The sequence below is a fragment of the Thalassophryne amazonica genome, chromosome 10 (assembly GCF_902500255.1).
Source record: "Thalassophryne amazonica chromosome 10, fThaAma1.1, whole genome shotgun sequence".
Taxonomy (NCBI): Eukaryota; Metazoa; Chordata; class Actinopteri; order Batrachoidiformes; family Batrachoididae; genus Thalassophryne; species Thalassophryne amazonica.
In genome coordinates, this window is record NC_047112.1 from 39,359,400 (window position 1) to 39,378,931 (window position 19,532).

At 42.7% G+C, this 19,532-nt stretch overlaps 1 protein-coding gene across 2 annotated transcripts in view; it reads right to left on the reverse strand.

Moving 5' to 3' along the window:
* Positions 1–17,076, reverse strand: part of LOC117518651 (ceramide synthase 2-like) — a 72,058-nt gene extending 54,982 nt beyond the window's left edge. Inside the window, exons 1-2 of one of the 2 annotated variants that reach the window (XM_034179853.1) lie at positions 16,939–17,076; positions 9,578–9,754 (exon numbers count right to left, since the gene is read on the reverse strand). In XM_034179853.1, the coding sequence (XP_034035744.1) occupies positions 9,578–9,753 (176 nt within the window). In that variant the 5' untranslated portion in view covers position 9,754; positions 16,939–17,076. The remainder of the gene's footprint in view (positions 1–9,577; positions 9,755–16,938) is intronic. The other variant, XM_034179852.1, reaches the window with a different exon arrangement.
* Between the last annotated feature and the right edge of the window lie 2,456 nt (positions 17,077–19,532).

Consider the following 19,532-nt stretch of genomic DNA (forward strand, 5'->3'; position numbering starts at 1 on the left):
AACCGTGACAGAAGTCCAAGACCGCAGCCCTGGCCTCCGGTGGGACGTACAGCCGGTTCTTAGGTCCATCTCCGGGGTCCGAGTGTCGTGTCAGGGCCTCCCGGACGGTCTTCTCCATGTCCCAGGTGAGGGTTGCGACGACAGTGGACTCGGGGATGATGGTGTCCGGTGGATCCGACAGCTCTGGCCTGACTTCCTCTTCATGCACCCGGGACAGCGCATCGGACCGTTGGTTTTTAGTCCCGGGGCGATACGTGATCTGGAAGTCAAACCGACCAAAGAACAATGACCAACGGGCTTGCCTGGAGTTCAGACGCTTGGCGGTTCGGATGTATTCCAGGTTCCGATGGTCCGTGAAAACTGTGAAGGGAACCGAGGCTCCCTCCAGAAGGTGTCTCCACTCCTCAAGAGCCTCTTTCACCACCAGAAGTTCCCAATTGCCGACGTCATAGTTCCTTTCAGCCGGGGTCAACCTGCGGGAATAGTAGGCACAAGGATGGAGTACCTTATCGGACTCCCCACTCTGGGACAGCACGGCTCCTATCCCCGAGTCAGAGGCATCCACTTCGACAATAAACTGGCGATCAGGGTTAGGCTGCACCAGAACTGGGGCAGTCAAAAACCGATGTTTCAACTCCTTGAACGCGGCTTCGCACCGATCCGACCAGGTGAAGGGGACTTTAGTGGAGGTCAGGGCTGTCAGGGGGCCAACAACCTGACTGTAGCCCTTAATGAACCTCCGGTAGAAGTTTGCAAAACCGAGGAACTGTTGCAGCTTCCTACGGCTTGTTGGTTGGGGCCAATCTCTCACCGCCACAACCTTGGCGGGATCAGGGGCGACGGAGTTGGAGGAGATTATAAATCCCAGGAAGGACAAAGAAGTGCAGTGGAACTCACACTTCTCGCCCTTCACAAACAGCCGGTTCTCCAACAACCGCTGCAGGACCTGACGTACATGCTTGACATGGGTCTCAGGATCCGGGGAGAAGATGAGAATATCGTCCAGATACACGAAGACGAACCGATGCAGGAAGTCCCGCAAGTCGTCATTAACCAAGGCTTGGAACGTCGCGGGCGCATTGGTGAGACCGAACGGCATGACCAGGTACTCAAAATGACCTAACGGGGTGTTAAACGCCGTCTTTCACTCGTCTCCCTTCCGGATCCGAACCAGGTGATACGCATTTCTAAGATCCAACTTTGTGAATATTTGGGCTCCATGCAGGGGCGTGAACACCGAATCCAGAAGGGGTAACGGGTATCGGTGGCGAACCGTGATCTCGTTCAGCCATCTGTAATCAATGCATGGACGGAGTCCCCCGTCCTTCTTGCCCACAAAAAAGAAACCAGCACCCATCGGGGAGGTGGAGTTCCGGATCAACCCGGCAGCTAATGAGTCCCGGATGTAGGTCTCCACTGATTCGCGTTCCGGACGTGAGAGGTTGTACAGCCTGCTGGACGGGTACTCAGCGCCCGGTATCAAATCAATGGCACAATCGTACGGACGGTGCGGGGGCAACGTGAGCGCCAGATCTTTGCTGAAGACGTCAGCAAGATCATGGTACTCAGCTGGCACCGCCGCCAGATTGGGGGGGACTAAAACCTCCTCTTTAGCTGTCACACCAGGTGGAACCGAGGATCCTAAACACTCCCGGTGGCAGGTTTCGCTCCACTGCGTCACAACCCCAGACGGCCAATCAATCCGGGGATTGTGTTTTAACACCCATGGAAAACCCAGAATCACTCGGGAGGTAGAAGGTGTTACATAAAACACAATTTCCTCCCTGTGATTTCCAGACACAACCATTGTCACTGGCTGTGTCTGATGTGTGATTAGTGGAAGGAGGGTGCCATCTAGTGCCCGCACCGACAATGGTGACGGTAAGGCCACTAGAGGGAGCCCAACCTCCTTTGCCCATCTGCTATCCAGCAGATTCCCCTCCGACCCCGTGTCCACCAGTGCTGGGGCATGAAGGGTTAAATCCCCACTTAGGATCGTAACTGGGATTCATGCAGATTTGCGGGATTTCCCCTTGTGAGTGTTATGGCCCAGCCTTAGCCCAGTCTCTAAGGGCGGGCGTTGTAGTTTGACCGTTTGGGGCAATTTCTCTGTATGTGCTCACTCGAGCCGCAGAAAAAACACTCCCCACGGACCAGCCTCCGGTGTCTGTCTTCTGATTTTACTTTAGCCCTGCTCGTGTCCATAGCTTCGTCAGCAGGGGGAGCTGTCGCCACACGGAGGGTTCTGGCAGTGGAGCAGGAGGACGACGACATCCGTTCGGACCCGGAAGGAAGAGGGACGGCTCGTGCCCGGCCACGACCTTCGCATCGCTCCCGGTGATGTTCTTCTAGTCGGTTGTCTAGCCGTATAACGAGATCAATAAGCCCATCTAAATCCCGCGGCTCATCCTTCGCCAGCAAATGCTCCTTCAGGACCGGAGACAGTCCGCTTACGAAGGCGGCGCGGAGCGCAACGTTATTCCAGCTGGACCTCGCTGCCGCGATGCGGAAGTCGACTGCATATTCGGCTGCGCTCCGACGCCGCTGTCTGATCGACAGCAGCACGTTCGAAGCAGTCTCGCCTCTGTTGGGATGATCAAACACTAGTTTGAACTCCCGCACAAACCCAGTATATATAGTAAGGAGCCGTGAGTTCTGCTCCCAAAGTGCCGTAGCCCAGGCGCGTGCCTCTCCTCGAAGCAGATTCACCACATAAGCCACCTTGCTAGCGTCAGACACGTACATGACCGGACGCTGTGAAAAGACGAGCGAACACTGCATTAAAAAATCAGCGCACGTCTCGACACAGCCTCCATACGGCTCAGGAGGACTTATTTATGCTTCAGGGGATGGGGGGGGGGGGGGGGGGTTCGTGGAACGGCCACTGGAATATCTGTATCTGGCACTCGGGCAGCAGGAGGAGGTGCCGCAGCAGCGCCCTGCGCGTGCGCTTCCACCTGGGCGGTGAGAGCCTCCATCCTCCGATTGAGGATAACGTTCTGCTCGGTTACCAAGTCCAACCGAGCAGTGAAGGAGATGATGAAGGACAGCTGTCAGGGTCCCTGGCGGCGAACTGCGCCCTCTGGTGCCTGAAGCCCGTCTACAGGCAGAGCGCCCTCTGGTGTTGGCCAGCAGTACCTCCTCTTCGGGCGGCCCACACAACAAGAAGAATAACCAGAATCGCAAAGGCTCACCCATTGATCAGCTCCAGGATGATCAAAGACAGTCTGGAGTTACCTGTAAGTGCTATGACAGTTAGAAGACGCCTGTGTGAAGCTAATTTATTTGCAAGAATCCCCGCAAAGTCCCCCTGATAAATAAAAGACATGTGCAGAAGAGGTTACAATTTGCCAAAGAACACATCAACTGGCCTAAAGAGAAATGGAGGAATATTCTGTGGACTGATGAAGAGTAAAATTGTTCTTTTTGGGTCCAAGGGCCACAGACAGTTTGTGAGACGACCCCCAAACTCTGAATTCAAGCCACAGTTCACAGTGAAGACAGTGAAGCATGGTGATGCAAGCATCATGATATGAGCATGTTTCTCCTACTATGGTGTTGGGCTTATATATCGCATACTAGGTATCATGGATCAGTTTGGATATGTCAAAATACTTGAAGAGATCATGTTGCCTTATGCTGAAGAGGACATGCCCTTGAAATGGGTGTTTCAACAAGACAATGACCCCAAGCACACTAGTAAATGAGCAAAATCTTGGTTCACCATCAACATGTCTATTAGACCCCATTCCTACCAGGCTGCTCAAGGAAGCCCTACCATTAATTAATGCTTCGATCTTAAATATGATCAATCTATCTTTATTAGTTGGCTATGTACCACAGGCTTTTAAGGTGGCAGTAATTAAACCATTACTTAAAAAGCCATCACTTGATCCAGCTATCTTAGCTAATTATAGGCCAATCTCCAACCTTCCTTTTCTTTCAAAAATTCTTGAAAGGGTAGTTGTAAAACAGCTAACTGATCATCTGCAGAGGAATGGTCTATTTGAAGAGTTTCAGTCAGGTTTCAGAATTCATCATAGTACAGAAACAGCATTATTGAAGGTTACAAATGATCTTCTTATGGCCTCAGACAGTGGACTCATCTCTGCGCTTGTCCTGTTAGACCTCACTGCTGCTTTTGATACTGCTGACCATAAAATTTTATTACAGAGATTAGAGCATGCCATAGGTATTAAAGGCACTGCACTGCGGTGGTTTGAATCATATTTATCTAATAGATTACAATTTGTTCATGTAAATGGGGAGTCGTCTTCACAGACTAAGGTTAATTATGGAGTTCCACAAGGTTCTGTGCTAGGACCAATTTTATTCACTTTATACATGCTTCCCTTAGGCAGTATTATTAGAAAGCTTTGCTTAAATTTTCATTGTTACCCAGCTTTATCTATCCATGAAGCCAGAGGACACACACCAATTAGCTAAACTGCAGGATTGTCTTACAGACATAAAGACATGGATGACCTCTAATTTCCTGCTTTTAAATTCAGATAAAACTGAAGTTATTGTACTTGGCCCCACAAATCTTAGAAACATGGTGTCTAACCAGATCCTTACTCTGGATGGCATTACCCTGACCTCTAGTAATACTGTGAGAAATCTTGGAGTCATTTTTGATCAGGATATGTTGTCCTTCAATGCGCATATTAAGCAAATATGTAGGACTGCTTTTTTACATGTGCACAATATCTCTAAAATTAGAAAGGTCTTGTCTCAGAGTGATGCTGAAAAACTAATTCATGCATTTATTTCCTCTAGGCTGGACTATTGTAATTCATTATTATCAGGTTGTCCTAAAAGTTCCCTGAAAAGCCTTCAGTTAATTCAAAATGCTGCAGCTAGAGTAATGACAGGGACTAGAAGGAGAGAGCATATCTCACCCATATTGGCCTCTCTTCATTGGCTTCCTGTTAACTCTAGAATAGAATTTAAAATTCTTCTTCTTACTTATAAGGTTTTGAATAATCAGGTCCCATCTTATCTTAGGGACCTCATAGTACCATATCACCCCAATAGCGTGCTTCGCTCTCAGACTGCAGGCTTACTTGTAGTTCCTAGGGTTTTTAAGAGTAGAATGGGAGGCAGAGTCTTCAGCTTTCAGGCTCCTCTCCTGTGGAACCAGCTCCCAATTCAGATCAGGGAGACAGACACCCTCTCTACTTTTAAGATTAGGCTTAAAACTTTCCTTTTTGCTAAAGCTTATAGTTAGGGCTGCATCAGGTGACCCTGATGGTCTCACAGCAAGTTGTGATTCAGCAGCATGAAATATACATTAATCTATTGGTTCATGTTATTGTGACGAGAAGCGCCTCATTTTCATCACGGCAGCACAAATTCATTCTAATTCATTCCGTGATGGCTGCACGAAATTAAAAGTGGGGTCGGGTGGTTATGGTTAGGGTGGGGGGAAGGAGTAGGATATTAGGTTATGGTTAAGGTTAGGGTTGGGCGTAGGAGTAGGGTTAGTAATAGTGGGTTAAAAAAAAACTGTCACGAAAATTTGACTAATTTCGTGACGGGAACATGAAAAAAAGACAAAAAAAAAAACGTGAGACTAGGCTGGAAATGGAGTCCGTGTGTGGGCTCCGTTCCTGGGGACCCAGGCCTGGTTTTCAACGTGACTTCCAATAAATTCAAACTGAGGAATATATCAGTTTCGTTCTTTGTAAGGGGCAGTATACTACAAAAAGGACCGGGAGGAATTACGGTGATATCCCCCCCCCACCCTTCACTTTTTAACATTAAAATAAAAATGATGAATTTTCTAAGCACTGATGTGTTCATGTGATGCAAAAAAAAAAAAAAAAACCCTTCTGGATGCATAAATTCTAACACCTCAAACTGTAACTGTCAAAGTAAACACTAATTTCAATGACAAATCAGCCGATGGCACATTAGTAGTGCAGTTGCTGTCACAAAGTTGTATTCATGTTTACTATGATAAACAATAAGGGATTAACACTGAAAAGAAAGAAAACCTGATTATATCAAGAAGCCCCATTACCTCCCGCGCCCCAATCCTGAATGCCACTTCAGCTTATGTCTGCAATGCATTAATGTGTGCACCAGAGAGTGTCTGTAAATAATAGATGTACATCCTTGAGTCTATTTTGTGTTTGTCGAGTTTCCAAACATGCTTGAGCTGGGAGCATGAAACAGTTCAAATACACCATCTACAGTGCATCCAGAAAGTATTCACAGTGTTTAATTTTTTCCACATTTTGATATGCTATGCCTTATTCTAAAATCGAGAAAATAATTTTTTTTCCCCCTCAAAGTTCTACTCAACACACCATAATGACAACATTAATTTTTTTTTTTAATTTTTGTTAACTATTAAAAATAAAAAATAAAAAACAAAGAAATCACTCGTACATAAGTATTCACACCCTTTGCCCAATACTTTGTTGATGCACCTTATTTGTTTATTCAAAAGGATCCCCATTAGCTGATGCCAAGACGTCAGCTAGTCTTCCTGGGGTCCAGACAATAAAATACAAAGTCAAACTTTACAATATCACTTGATAAAATAAAAATTTTTAAATAACAATTTTTTTAATTAAATTTACATTTTTTTAACAATAAATCAAATAATAAATCAAAGAAATCATATATAATTTGATGTGTTAATCTCACTCAAAGAAATACACAAAGCCTATTATTTGAGATATTAAGATGATCACAAATATATTATTAGTCTCAATTTAAAACCAGCCTTACTTTTAATGTCACGATTCTCCCCCGGAAGAGTGTTCCAATATAGGTCTTGGCTCTCGCTGGGCCACTCAAGGACATTCACAGAGTTGTCTTGAAGCCATACCTTTGATATCTTGGCTGTGTGCTTAAGGTCATTGTCCTACTGAAAGATGAACTGTCACCCCAGTCTGAGGTCAAGAGCACTCTGGAGCAGGTTTTCATCCAGGATGTCTCTGTACATTACTGCATTCATCTTTCCCTCAATCCTGATGAGTCTCCCAGTTCCTGCTGCTGACAAACATCCCCACAACATGATGCTGCCACCACCATGCTTCACTGTAGGGATGGTGCCTGGTTTCCTCCAAACATGATGCCTGGCATTCACAGGAAAGAGTTCAATATTTGTCTCAATAGACCACAGAATTTTGTTCCTCATGGTCTGAGAGTCCTTCAGGTGCCTTCAGGTGGGTTACCATGTGCCTTTTACTAAGGAGTGGCTTCTGTCTGATCACTCTACCATACAGGCCTGATTTGTGCCTCAAGCCAATCCTGTTTCAGAGGTCTGCAGACAAGTCCTTTGACTTCATGCTTGGTGTGTTCTCTGACATGCACTGTCAACGGTGGGACCTTTTATGTAGACAGATGTGTGCCTTTCCAAATCATGTCCAATCAACTGAATTTACCTCAGGTGGACTCCAATTTAGCTGTAGAAACATCTCAAGGAAGATCAGTGGAAAACAGGATGCACTTGAGCTCACTTTTGAGCTTCATGGCAAAAGGCTGTGAATACTTATGTACATGTGATTTCTTAGTTTTTTCTTTTTTTTTAATAAATTTGCAAAAATCCCCCCCCCCCCCCAAAAAAGAGGCAGTTTTCACATTGTCATTATGGGGTGTCGTGTGTAGAATGTTGAGAAAGAATTTATCCATTTTTAAATAAAGCTGTAATATAACAAAATGTGGAAAAGTGAAAAGCTGTGAATACTTTCTGGATGCACTATAAGAATTTCAATCTGAAACTACAGCAGACATACAGTACGACACACAAACTACCTCCTGTCACTCAATTTTTAAAAAAAACAACCCACATTATTCATGTCTATTCATTGTTGTATCCTCGAGATAAGATCCTTTTCCATTGTGTTGCTAGAAGAAAAGTGTTTTGACCTTTTCTAAGAAGTCTCTCGATGTTTCGTGATAATAAGCACATCTGGGAATTCACAATAAATATTTCCTGCTCTTTTTCCTGGTGCACACCTGTTGGTTAGCAACAAAAGCATGCAGAGGCAATCTGTTTTTCACATAATTACCACACAAAATCAGCAGAGTGCCACAAGCAATTCGACCCTGCAGTCTAATTTAGCCTACGTCAGCTTAATGCAAACACCACCATCAGTGCTACGCCATAGATTTATTGTCTTTTCTCTGTACATTTTTTTTCAAATAAAGCTGAATCCCATCTCTGAGAGAGAGAAGAAAGAGCCTTCAGTGTCAGCAGCTGAAAGTGTCTCCTCAGGACTCTGGCTCTGATCTCCTCCCTCTCTCTGCTGGCAGCACTAATGTCATGGAGCTGGCATCCTGAGCCAGAAGGCAGAAACTGCAACTACAACCCCAATTCCAATGAAGTTGGGATGTTATGTAAAATGTAAATAAACAGAATACAATGATTTGCAAATCATCTTCAACCTATATTCAACTGAATACACCACAAAGACGAGATATTTAATGTTCAAACTGAGACTTTTTTTTGTTTTTGTGCAAATATTTTCTCATTTTGAAATGGATGCCTGCAGCATGTTTCAAAAAAGTTGGGACGGGGCAACAAAAGACTGGGAAAGTTGATGAATGCTCAAAGAACACCTAATTGGAAACAGGCGAGTGTCATGATTGGGTATAAAAGGAGCATCCTCAAAAGGCTCAGCCGTTCACAAGCAAAGGCAGAGCGAGGATCACCACTTTGTGAACAACTACATGAAAAAATAGTCCAACAGTTTAAGAGCAATATTTCTCAATGTTCAATTGCAAGAAATTTAGGGATTCCATCATCTACAGTCCATAATATAATCAGAAGATTCAGAGAATCTGGAGAACTTTCTACATGTAAGCGGCAAGGCTGAAAACCAACAGTGAATGCCCGTAACCTTCGATCCCTCAGGCAGCACTGCATTAAAAACCAACATCATTGTGTAAAGGATCTTACCACGTCCTCCGGACAAAAGAGGAAATTGACCATCCAGATTGTTGCCAGCGCAAAGTTCAAAAGACAGCATCTGTGATGGTATGGGGGTGTGTTAGTGCCAATGGCATGGGAAACGTACACATCTGTGATGGCACCATCATTGCTGAAAGGTACATCCAGGTTTTGGAGCAACATATGCTGCCATCCATCCAAACCTGTCGCCCACTGAAAATGTGTGGCGCATTATGAAGTGCAAAATACAACAAGGGAGACCCCGGACTGTTGAACAACTGAAGTTGTATATCAAGCAAGAATGGGAAAAAATTCCACCTACAAAGCTTCAACAATTAGTGTCCCCAGTTCCCAAACGCTTATTGAGTGTTATTAGAAGGAAAGGTGATGTAACACAGTAGTAAACATACCACTGTCCCAGCTTCTTTGAAATGTGTTGTAGGCATCCAAAACAATAAGGTTTATCAGTTTGAACATTAAATATCTTGTCTTTGTGGTGTATTCAATTGAATATAGGTTGAAGAGGATTTGCAAATCATTGTATTCTGTTTTTATTTACATTTTACACAACGTCCCAACTTCATTGGAATTGGGGTTGTACTAACTACAGTAGCAGAAGCTTTTCAGCATACTGAGAGTGGTGCAGAGGTAGGTAAGTTATGATCTGACCTCTCAAAGACATATCTGAAAGCTATAAAACCGATGGCTAGTGGAAAGGTGTAGATCAAATCCTTGGGAAGCGGGTAGCGGCCTTCATCCTCCATCATCTCCATATCCTGCCAGCTGATTCCAGGAGGAAGCCAGTACTCCTGCTGCCACAGCCACTCATCTAAAAATGTCTTCATCCTGAGGAGAGAACAGCGCTCCTGTCAGCCAACTTCAAAGTAATTCAGAGAATTCAAATATCAGCATTATTCATATTTATAACAAACATCAGCAGGGACCTTCAAGACTGAGATGAGATATACTTTATTGATCTCACAGTGGAGAAATTATGTTTGCACTCCAGTTACCTCAGACAGCAATTAGTCCACAATTATTACTTGTTTACCATAATAATGGCACACATCAGAATTAAGGACAGCACATACACATTTGACATTGTTTATGTGCACTAAATTTGAGGAAGTCCGTTATCTGAACTGAGGCAAGTGGGTGAAGGTCACGCAGCAACCCTGAGTTGCACCACCGTCATCTTGGGGGGGGGAACGGGGACCAGCAGCAGCTAAAACCACGCCGTCCCCACAGAAGGGAAGGGGGGTGACGTGACCAGAAAGAAGCCAGAGTGGTGGGTGTGTGATGGGGGGTAGGAGGGGGGTGGGGAGAGGGAGTGGAGCATGCTTCAGTCCTATGAAAAACAGTTTATTGTCTTTGTGGGTTGAGATAAGAAAGGAGCCAAATAATCACCAAGGCCTGAAGACATTCCTCTGGAGGAAAACAGTCGGGCAATTTGCCCTTCAGGCTGATAAGCCTGCCATGTTGTGGTTTGAGCAGTGAAAAACACTTTTTGCAGTTCCACTTGAACAACCAAATCCAAATTATGAATTAAGAATATTCCCAATTATAAATTAAGAATATTCCCCGGCCTCCGAAATCTTCAACTTCATCTGCAAGGCAGGCATCTGCTCCAAGATGTCATCCAATTTGCGTCTGAATTCAAGAGTCATCGCAGTCTGAGAATGCAATGCCTTGCCCACCTCGTTAATCATGACGGACAAGCGAGGGGCCGTGGTTTTTGATGCCGCCGTCAGGGCAGCGCATAAGCCAGAAAGTACCAGCCCTGCTACCATAAGACCAAATATGAATAAATCCTCGATGTCCTCAATGGAGAAAGGACAGTAAACAAAGATCAGATGGAACAAGCCAGGGCCTGGCCAGGATTTATGTTGTTGGATGATTGGTGGCAGAATTGATGGAGAAGTTGTTTCATCAGCAGTTTTGAATAGTTTGAAACAGTAAAAAAAAAAAAAAAGAGTTAATTTTGTGTTTTATGAGCAGCATATATGCTAGTGGGCGCACATACCATGTACTGAGCCTTTAAGTATGAAAATCAGAATTTGATCATGGTGCACATCCTCGAACTGAACAGCAGGTGGCAGACAGGTCTATGGTATATTACACAACCAAACTAAAGTTGATTTTTCTGTTGTGTGGCTGGGGGGGCCTGGCTGCCTTTTGTTTCTGTTTTCTGTCCTGTCTTTTGTTTTTCCTTCCAGGTGGCTTGCATTTGGGACTGAGTGGCTGTGTAGCTGAGTTTATCAGGACCTCACCCTGATCACCTGAGGCTGATCACCTGCGGCTCGTCAGGACTCACAGCTGTGGTGCATCTACAATGGATTGGAACATGGTGGCATTTAAGACTGGAGTACACAGTGTGTATTTGCCAGAGACTCGACCTTGTGACCAGACGGGTGAGATCGTCGTCTCAAGAGCCATCTCATCATCAGTGGATGCAGAGAACGTCCAGGTTTGATGCACGGTCTGTGAAAGAGGAGGGGGTGAGGTCTCACGCTCGTCAGCACACTTCCTGAGGTACGTTAGATTTTGTGACTAACATTTATACAGTCAGTAAATGTGGTGTCCCTCACACCTTATTATATTGAGCTGTATGTTGGTCGTGTAATCAGCTTCCACTGCAGTGGAGTTTTGTGAACTGGATGTTCCATGCCTGCAGGGTGGGAAGCTGATTAGTAATTAAGCCAGGAAGTGTTTGCTGTTTGTGCACCTTTTGAGCGTTCTCTCTGTGTGTTGAGTGTGGACTCACATAATGATTCCTTCTTTCACAGACTCGGTTTGTCGCGGCCACCTGGGGGGTGTCGGCGGGGTCCTTGGGTCCGAATTGGTTCTGGCTCCGGACCGTTGGCGCTGCTGGGAGCGCACCGCAAATCCGCCACGCCAGACCGCGCACTTATTTGTTTGTATTTTTTCACATCACTGTTATGTTTATTAAACTCTGTTATCCTTTGTACCGTGCTCTGCTTATTTTATACTGGGTCCTTCAAACGCTGGTCGGTTCTCTGGGCTGCGTCCGACACATAACATTTTCCATTGATCATTTCACATTAAAGTTACCCACAGTTATCCTCATGATGTGCTCTTTGAATTTTGTGAGTTACAAGATGACAGTGTTTATTGTTTGAGTTATGACTTGCACAAACTGGCTGAGAAGGACTAACTCACTCAAACATACATCAATATTTTTGTTGCACAAGCTCTAAAGTGTTCCCAGCACAGGGAACATTTAAAGAATAAATTATTTTTTTCTGAGGCAATTAGTTTATTTACTGCTTCAGGTATTTTGAAACAGAAAAATATTTTCTTCACCAACAGAGTCACTTAAGTTTTCAATCATTTCAATCATGCAACAGTGAATCATTTTCTGAAGCAACTGGTTGACTCATTGTTGGGAGAATCTTGAAACAATTGTATTTCAAAGATTCATTTACTGATTCAAGCATTTTAATTCTCTGAATGATTTTCTGAAACAACTGAATCTTAAGTGTTTGGTGCATTTTGAAGCAGTGAATTTTCATAAACAATAGATTCATTTCATTTTTCAAGCGTTTCAAAAGAGTGAAACATTTTCAAAAGCAACTGGTTCATTTAGTTTTTAAAAGGGTACAGCCTTGGGTTTTTTAAGATTTAGGTCATAAAAAGAATGTTCTTTGGCACCATTATTATTTATTAGCCTTTAAATAAGGGATTCATAATATGAGTGAAGTGGCGTGCAGCGGCGCAAAGCTTGCTCATGGTACAGGGAGTCCCAAATCAATCAATCAATCAATCAATCAATTTTATTTATATAGCGCCAAATCACAACAAACAGTTGCCCCAAGGTGCTTTATATTGTAAGGCAAAGCCATACAATAATTACGTAAAAACCCCAACGGTCAAAACGACCCCCTGTGAGCAAGCACTTGGCGACAGTGGGAAGGAAAAACTCCCTTTTAACAGGAAGAAACCTCCAGCAGAACCAGGCTCAGAGAGGGGCAGTCTTCTGCTGGGACTGGTTGGGGCTGAGGGAGAGAACCAGGAAAAAGACATGCTGTGGAGGGGAGCAGAGATCAATCACTAATGATTAAATGCAGAGTGGTGCATACAGAGCAAAAACAGAAAGAAACAGTGCATCATGGGAACCCCCCAGCAGTCTAAGTCTATAACAGCATAACTAAGGGATGGTTCAGGGTCACCTGATCCAGCCCTAACTATAAGCTTTAGCAAAAAGGAAAGTTTTAAGCCTAATCTTAAAAGTAGAGAGGGTGTCTGTCTCCCTGATCTGAATTGGGAGCTGGTTCCACAGGAGAGGAGCCTGAAAGCTGAAGGCTCTGCCTCCCATTCTACTCTTACAAACCCTAGGAAGGAAATAGGAAGTGCCAAATTTTAAGTCCACCGTGAAAGAGAAATAGTCAAATGTTTAACACTTCCTGGCATGGGAGGAGCTAGAGCAGAGGCTACAGATGATTGACATGTCATGGCACATGCAAAAAAAAAAAACAAAAAAAAAAAACCTGCATTTAGAAATCAGTGACACATATTGACTGGTAGGCCCACCCTGTACAGTAGTTGGTGCTGTGTACCACAAAAAGTTTTAATACACCTTAGTAGAAGAAGAAAAATGTTTGACTCATGTGAAACTGAACACATCATCTGAACCACAGACTCCAGAAATGACGTCCAGGTTGTTAAAAGTGGCATTTCTCCTTTAATTCGGGTTGCCTTATATATACATACACGTGTTTCTCCAGTGATTTTAAACAAGCAGGCAGCTGTCGATTTATGAGATATAAAGTGAAGACACTCAGTCTGACAAATACAGGTAATTTACTCCTCCTCTGTTCTGCATAAAACCTGTGTAACCTCTTAATTTTGCTGTCTGAGTGACACAACTTTAGATAAATAAATCTAAAGTTATCTTCCTTAAACTCAAACTGAAAGCAAATCTCTACAACTTGATATAAATTAATTAAAAATATAAAATCCAGCTTCCTGATGAAGTGGTGTAGAGGAGTTTCTTAAAAAGAAGACCCAATAGTTCAGCTACAATTTGCCAGAAAGTACATCTGAGATGCAAGCCTATCTTTGATGTTTTGGTGAAAGAAACTTTTGCATTTCTTCACAAATAATGTAAATAAAGTCCAACACATATTCAGTGACTTGGAAATGTTTATGTTTCCATTCCCTGACTTTGTCAAAGAAAACTGGCAATAAAACTGATTATTATTTACAGGCAGTGGTGGACAATGTTCACCTAATCCGATAACCGATAATTATCAAAGTTTTTGCTAGCAGATTAGCTTTTCAGATAACTTGTAAAACCATCGTCGGACCAATTATCTTCTGATAAATTTAATTCTGATAACTTTCAGTCCGATAACATTTTATCTGGTAAAGTGAGCAAAGTTTAATGGTCAAACATTTGTCAACCCGAAAAATCAAACATTTTAATCCCTGTCGTGTGTAGATCGGTGGTTTTTGGCAGACTGGCTGTCGCTTGTTGATGATGTCATCATTAAGCACAAAACGTGATTGGCCAGTCAACGCAGGGAGCATTGTGGGTAGTGTAGTTCAGCTTCACTTTGGACATTACAGTGTTATCGCCTGCTCGAAACAAAAACAAAACAGACTAATTTTAACATTATTTTATTTCTTTGTGGCATGAGATAAGCTGTGTATAGGGACTTTTCTTCACCATTTAGACATCGTTTGATAAGCAGGATGCTTTATATGGGTTATTTCTTCAGCTGAATCCCACTGAAACTAACAGGTAAGAATTTATATTTACTACGTGTGTCTTTTACTCTGACAGTCAATGCATTAATGGGCGTATTTCGGTTGTTTAAGCCGCAGGGTTAAAAACGTGTGAAAAAAGCGGCATCTTTTAGCTCGTAAATGACAGTGTATCTAATATAGAGATAAACTGTGACTTCTAATACTATGTTTTACTGCTTTTGAAAGATGATGACAGTGTTTGGGGTTTTATTTTTTTATTCATTCATATTTCGTGTGTTCTTTGTGTTTGTGATCCTTGAATTTACCCAGCAGCCGCTGCGGTGCTTAAAGTGAAACTGGTTTATCAGAAGCCGACAGTGTAATCTGATGTGGCCGCGCCCAAATCAGTACTAAGAATTATCTGTTATCTGTAATAAAGATACATTTTTTAGGTTTATCGGTTTAGCGTCATAAAAGATAACGTTTCAGTTATCTGATTAATGGTTATCGAAGCTAACCTTTTGGTTAGCTGTGCCCACCACAGTTTACAGGTATTATCAAGTTTTAGAGATTTACTTTCAGAGTTTGAGGAAGATAATTTTATTCTTCATATTTTTTGTATTCCTTGTATTTGAAATGGCATAAACAAAGTACAATGTGTGAAATACCAAGTGTTCCAATACTTTTGGAGGGCACTGTATCCTAATTTTATAATGAGAACAAAATGACTGTGGTATTATTACACTTTTGATTAGGAATGTTTAATTTTCACTGTTGCTGTACTTTGTGTGAAATCATAGTCATGTCATATGACAATATTGAGATATGATAATTTGGCCATAATGTGTAGCCCTACTGTCAACTAGATGAAATGTCTGAATATAAATTTACATCTACATTAAAAAAATGCTTAAAGTGGCAGGGGGTTAGCCTCTGTGGACATGTATGCGTGCATATGGCACCTATCATGGAGAAATTTGGGAGAGCTGACATTTGCCATTTGGTATGCTTATGTATTTTGGGTCAAGGATGAACACAGAGAAAATGGAAAATTGATAGGACAAATATTTTTGGACAAATTATGTATATTAGGTAACAACAGTGAACAATGGACGTTGATATCACCATTAAACAGTTCCTGGTAACCAGACAAGCTCTGAACAAAGGAAATATGTCCACTTTGCCAGTAAAACATGACATCAACTAAATGTGCCAAATAATAAATACAATTATTCACAAAACTCTCTGATTTTAATTTCCTGCATTTTCTGTGAAAATTATTATAGAAACTTTGCATAATTTATTACCACCCTTGAAAAAATGTCAGCTACCTATTTTATAAACACGACCCAATCTAGAGCCCGTGAATCCCCACAGGCAACACACTACTACAGCTTTAATATTTGAAAAGAGCAATTTACTGAATAATTTTATGCAATGTCTGCGACAGACTGGCGTCCTGTCCTGGGTATACCCCGCCTTGCGCTCTATGACTGCTGGGATAGGCTCCAGCCCCCCGCGTCCCTTAATTGGACTAAGTGGTCGGAGATGAATGAATGAATGAATGAATGAATGAATGAATGAATTTTATGCAATGTAGTGTAAACACTGAATAATTTTTTTAATAAGTGATTTTAGAGCATTATAGAAAAACAACAAAAAAGTAACAATATGTTATTAAGCGATTAATTGTGTTTCAACCAGTGAAACATTTTTATACACAACTGATTTGGGTACTTTTGTTCAGTGTTTTGAAAGAGTGATTTCAAAACTATTACTTCAGTTGATTCATAGATGCAGTAACACCTGGTTGTTTTATCAATGTGTGTGGAATATATGGGGGGGGGTAAAACCCTAAATCCACCCTCCTAGCTACACCCATGGAACAAAGCACTTGGCTGCATATTAATGCAAGGGTAATATATATATATATATATATATATACACTCCGCCTTTAATGTGTTTAACAATTTGGAAACAGGAAGAAAAAGCTTTGCGGGCCTTCAGTCCCTGAACGCCTCACATAACGCAGCTCTGATGCGCAGCGCACGCTAAACGCATGAACACACACGTCTTTTTCTGCAACGACAAACGCACATGCTGCAGTTATTCAATTCGATCTGAGGTGTGGATCGGTTTTTGAGGCACATGGCATGCTGTGGCGTTCACGACAAACCAAAAACAGCGGCGCGCACAGCGATCAGCGCCGACAAACGCCGCCTGAAACAAACAAATCACACCGTAACCAGCACATTATATGATTAATGACCGCGCCAAGAGGAACAATGCACACACACACAAAAAAGAAAAAACAAGCTCACCTCTCACTCCGTGCACCCTAAACGGAACGTCGGGATCAACAAACAGATCGTGTCCCCGATCGGATCGTTGTGTCGCATGAGATGAACCTTTAACGAGCAGCCCGATCGGAGCGGCGGGTTACCTGTCCGCGCTCCCGTGACAGAGATGGGACGCGCGCGACAGAGAGGAGGATAAACGTTGACGCAACAACCTGCTGGTGATGTGCGCAGAGTGAGGGGCGCGCGCCGCCCGTGTGTGTCGCCGCGTGCACGACACCATCCGTAAACACGCCATTATGATTAATGCGTTATTACAGCAAATATGACACATATGATAAAGCCAGCAAACACCTAACAAAGAGATTCTGTCTGAATATATATATATATATATATATATATATGGTAGATAGAAAGCAGTTATATTTTTGTTTAATTTATGCTGGGTCACCTCTCCATCAATGCCAAATAGAAAAGAACTGCACTGAAACAACATTGTGACTGTTTTCACTGAATCACTAAAAAGACATGTATTGTAATCTCCAGCTGGCTGGAAGCAAAAATGGGCCCTCACTTTCCCTGGGGCCAAGAACTACGAAATAAAACTTTGATGATATATATCTTCTTCTTTCCGCTGCACCCATTAGGGGCCGCCACAGCAGATCAAACATTTCCATCTCACCCTGTTCTCTCTATCTTCCTGTGTCATACCAAATATCTGCATGTCCTCCCTCAGTACATCCATAAACCTCCTTTTTGGCCTCCCTCTTCTCCTCCTGCTGGTGGCTCCATCCTCAGCATTATTCTCCTCATATACACCTGGATCTCTCCTCTGCACATGTCCAAACCATCTCAATCTCACCTCTCTGACTTTGTCTCCAAATCATCCCACCTGAGTCCCTCAGTTATGTTCATTTGTAATCCTGCCCATCCTCGTCGTCACTCCCAAAGTGAATTCCAACATCTTCAGCCCTGCCTCCTGTCTTTTTGTTACTGACACCATCTCTAAGCTGTACAACATACAACCCGTGGCAAAAATTATGGAATCACTGGCCTCGGAGGATGTTTCTTTCAGTTGTTTCATTTTGTAGAAAAAAAGCAGATCACAGACATGACACAAAACTAAAGTCATTTCAAATGGCAACTTTCTGGCTTTAAGAAACACTATAAGAAATCAAGAAAAAAAATTGTGGCAGTCAGTAACGGTTACTTTTTTAGACCAAGCAGAGGGAAAAAAATATGGAATCACTCAATTCTGAGGAAAAAATTATGGAATCATGAAAAACAAAAGAACGCTCCAACACATCACTAGTATTTTGTTGCACCACCTCTGGCTTTTATAACAGCTTGCAGTCTCTGAGGCACGGACTTAATGAGTGACAAACAGTACTCTTCATCAATCTGGCTCCAACTTTCTCTGATTGCTGTTGCCAGATCAGCTTTACAGGTTGGAGCCTTGTCATGGACCATTTTCTTCAACTTCCACCAAAGATTTTCAATTGGATTAAGATCTGGACTATTTGAAGGCCATGACATTGACCCTATGTGTCTTTTTGCAAGGAATGTTTTCACAGTTTTTGCTCTATGGCAAGATGCATTATCATCTTGAAAAATGATATCATCCCCAAACATCCTTTCAATTGATGGGATAAGAAAAGTGTCCAAAATATCAACGTAAACTTGTGCATTTATTGATGATGTAATGACAGCCATCTCCCCAGTGCCTTTACCTGACATGCAGCCCCATATCATCAATGACTGTGGAAATTTACATGTTTTCTTCAGGCAGTCATCTTTATAAATCTCATTGGAACGGCACCAAACAAAAGTTCCAGCATCATCACCTTGCCCAATGCAGATTCGAGATTCATCACTGAATAGGACTTTCATCCAGTCATCCACAGTCCACAATTGCTTTTCCTTAGCCCATTGTAACCTTGTTTTTTTCTGTTTAGGTGTTAATGATGGCTTTCGTTTAGCTTTTCTGTATGTAAATCCCATTTCCTTTAGGCGGTTTCTTACAGTTCGGTCACAGACGTTGACTCCAGTTTCCTCCCATTCGTTCATTTGTTTTGTTGTGCATTTTCGATTTTTGAGACATATTGCTTTAAGTTTTCTGTCTTGACGCTTTGATGTCTTCCTTGGTCTACCAGTATGTTTGCCTTTAACAACCTTCCCATGTTGTTTGTATTTGGTCCAGAGTTTAGACACAGCTGACTGTGAACAACCAACATTTTTTGCAACATTACGTGATGATTTACCCTCTTTAAAGAGTTTGATAATCCTCTCCTTTGTTTCAATTGACATCTCTCGTGTTGGAGCCATGATTCATGTCAGTCCACTTGGTGCAACAGCTCTCCAAGGTGTGATCACTCCTTTTTAGATGCAGACTAACGAGCAGATCTGATTTGATGCAGGTGTTAGTTTTGGGGATGAAAATTTACAGGGTGATTCCATAATTTTTTCCTCAGTTGAGTGAGTCCCTATTTTTTTTCCCTCTGCTTGGTCTAAAAAAGTAAGCGTTACTGACTGCCACTATTTTTTTCCTGATTTCTTATAGTGTTTCTTAAAGCCAGAAAGTTGCCATTTGAAATGACTTTAGTTTTGTGTCATGTCTG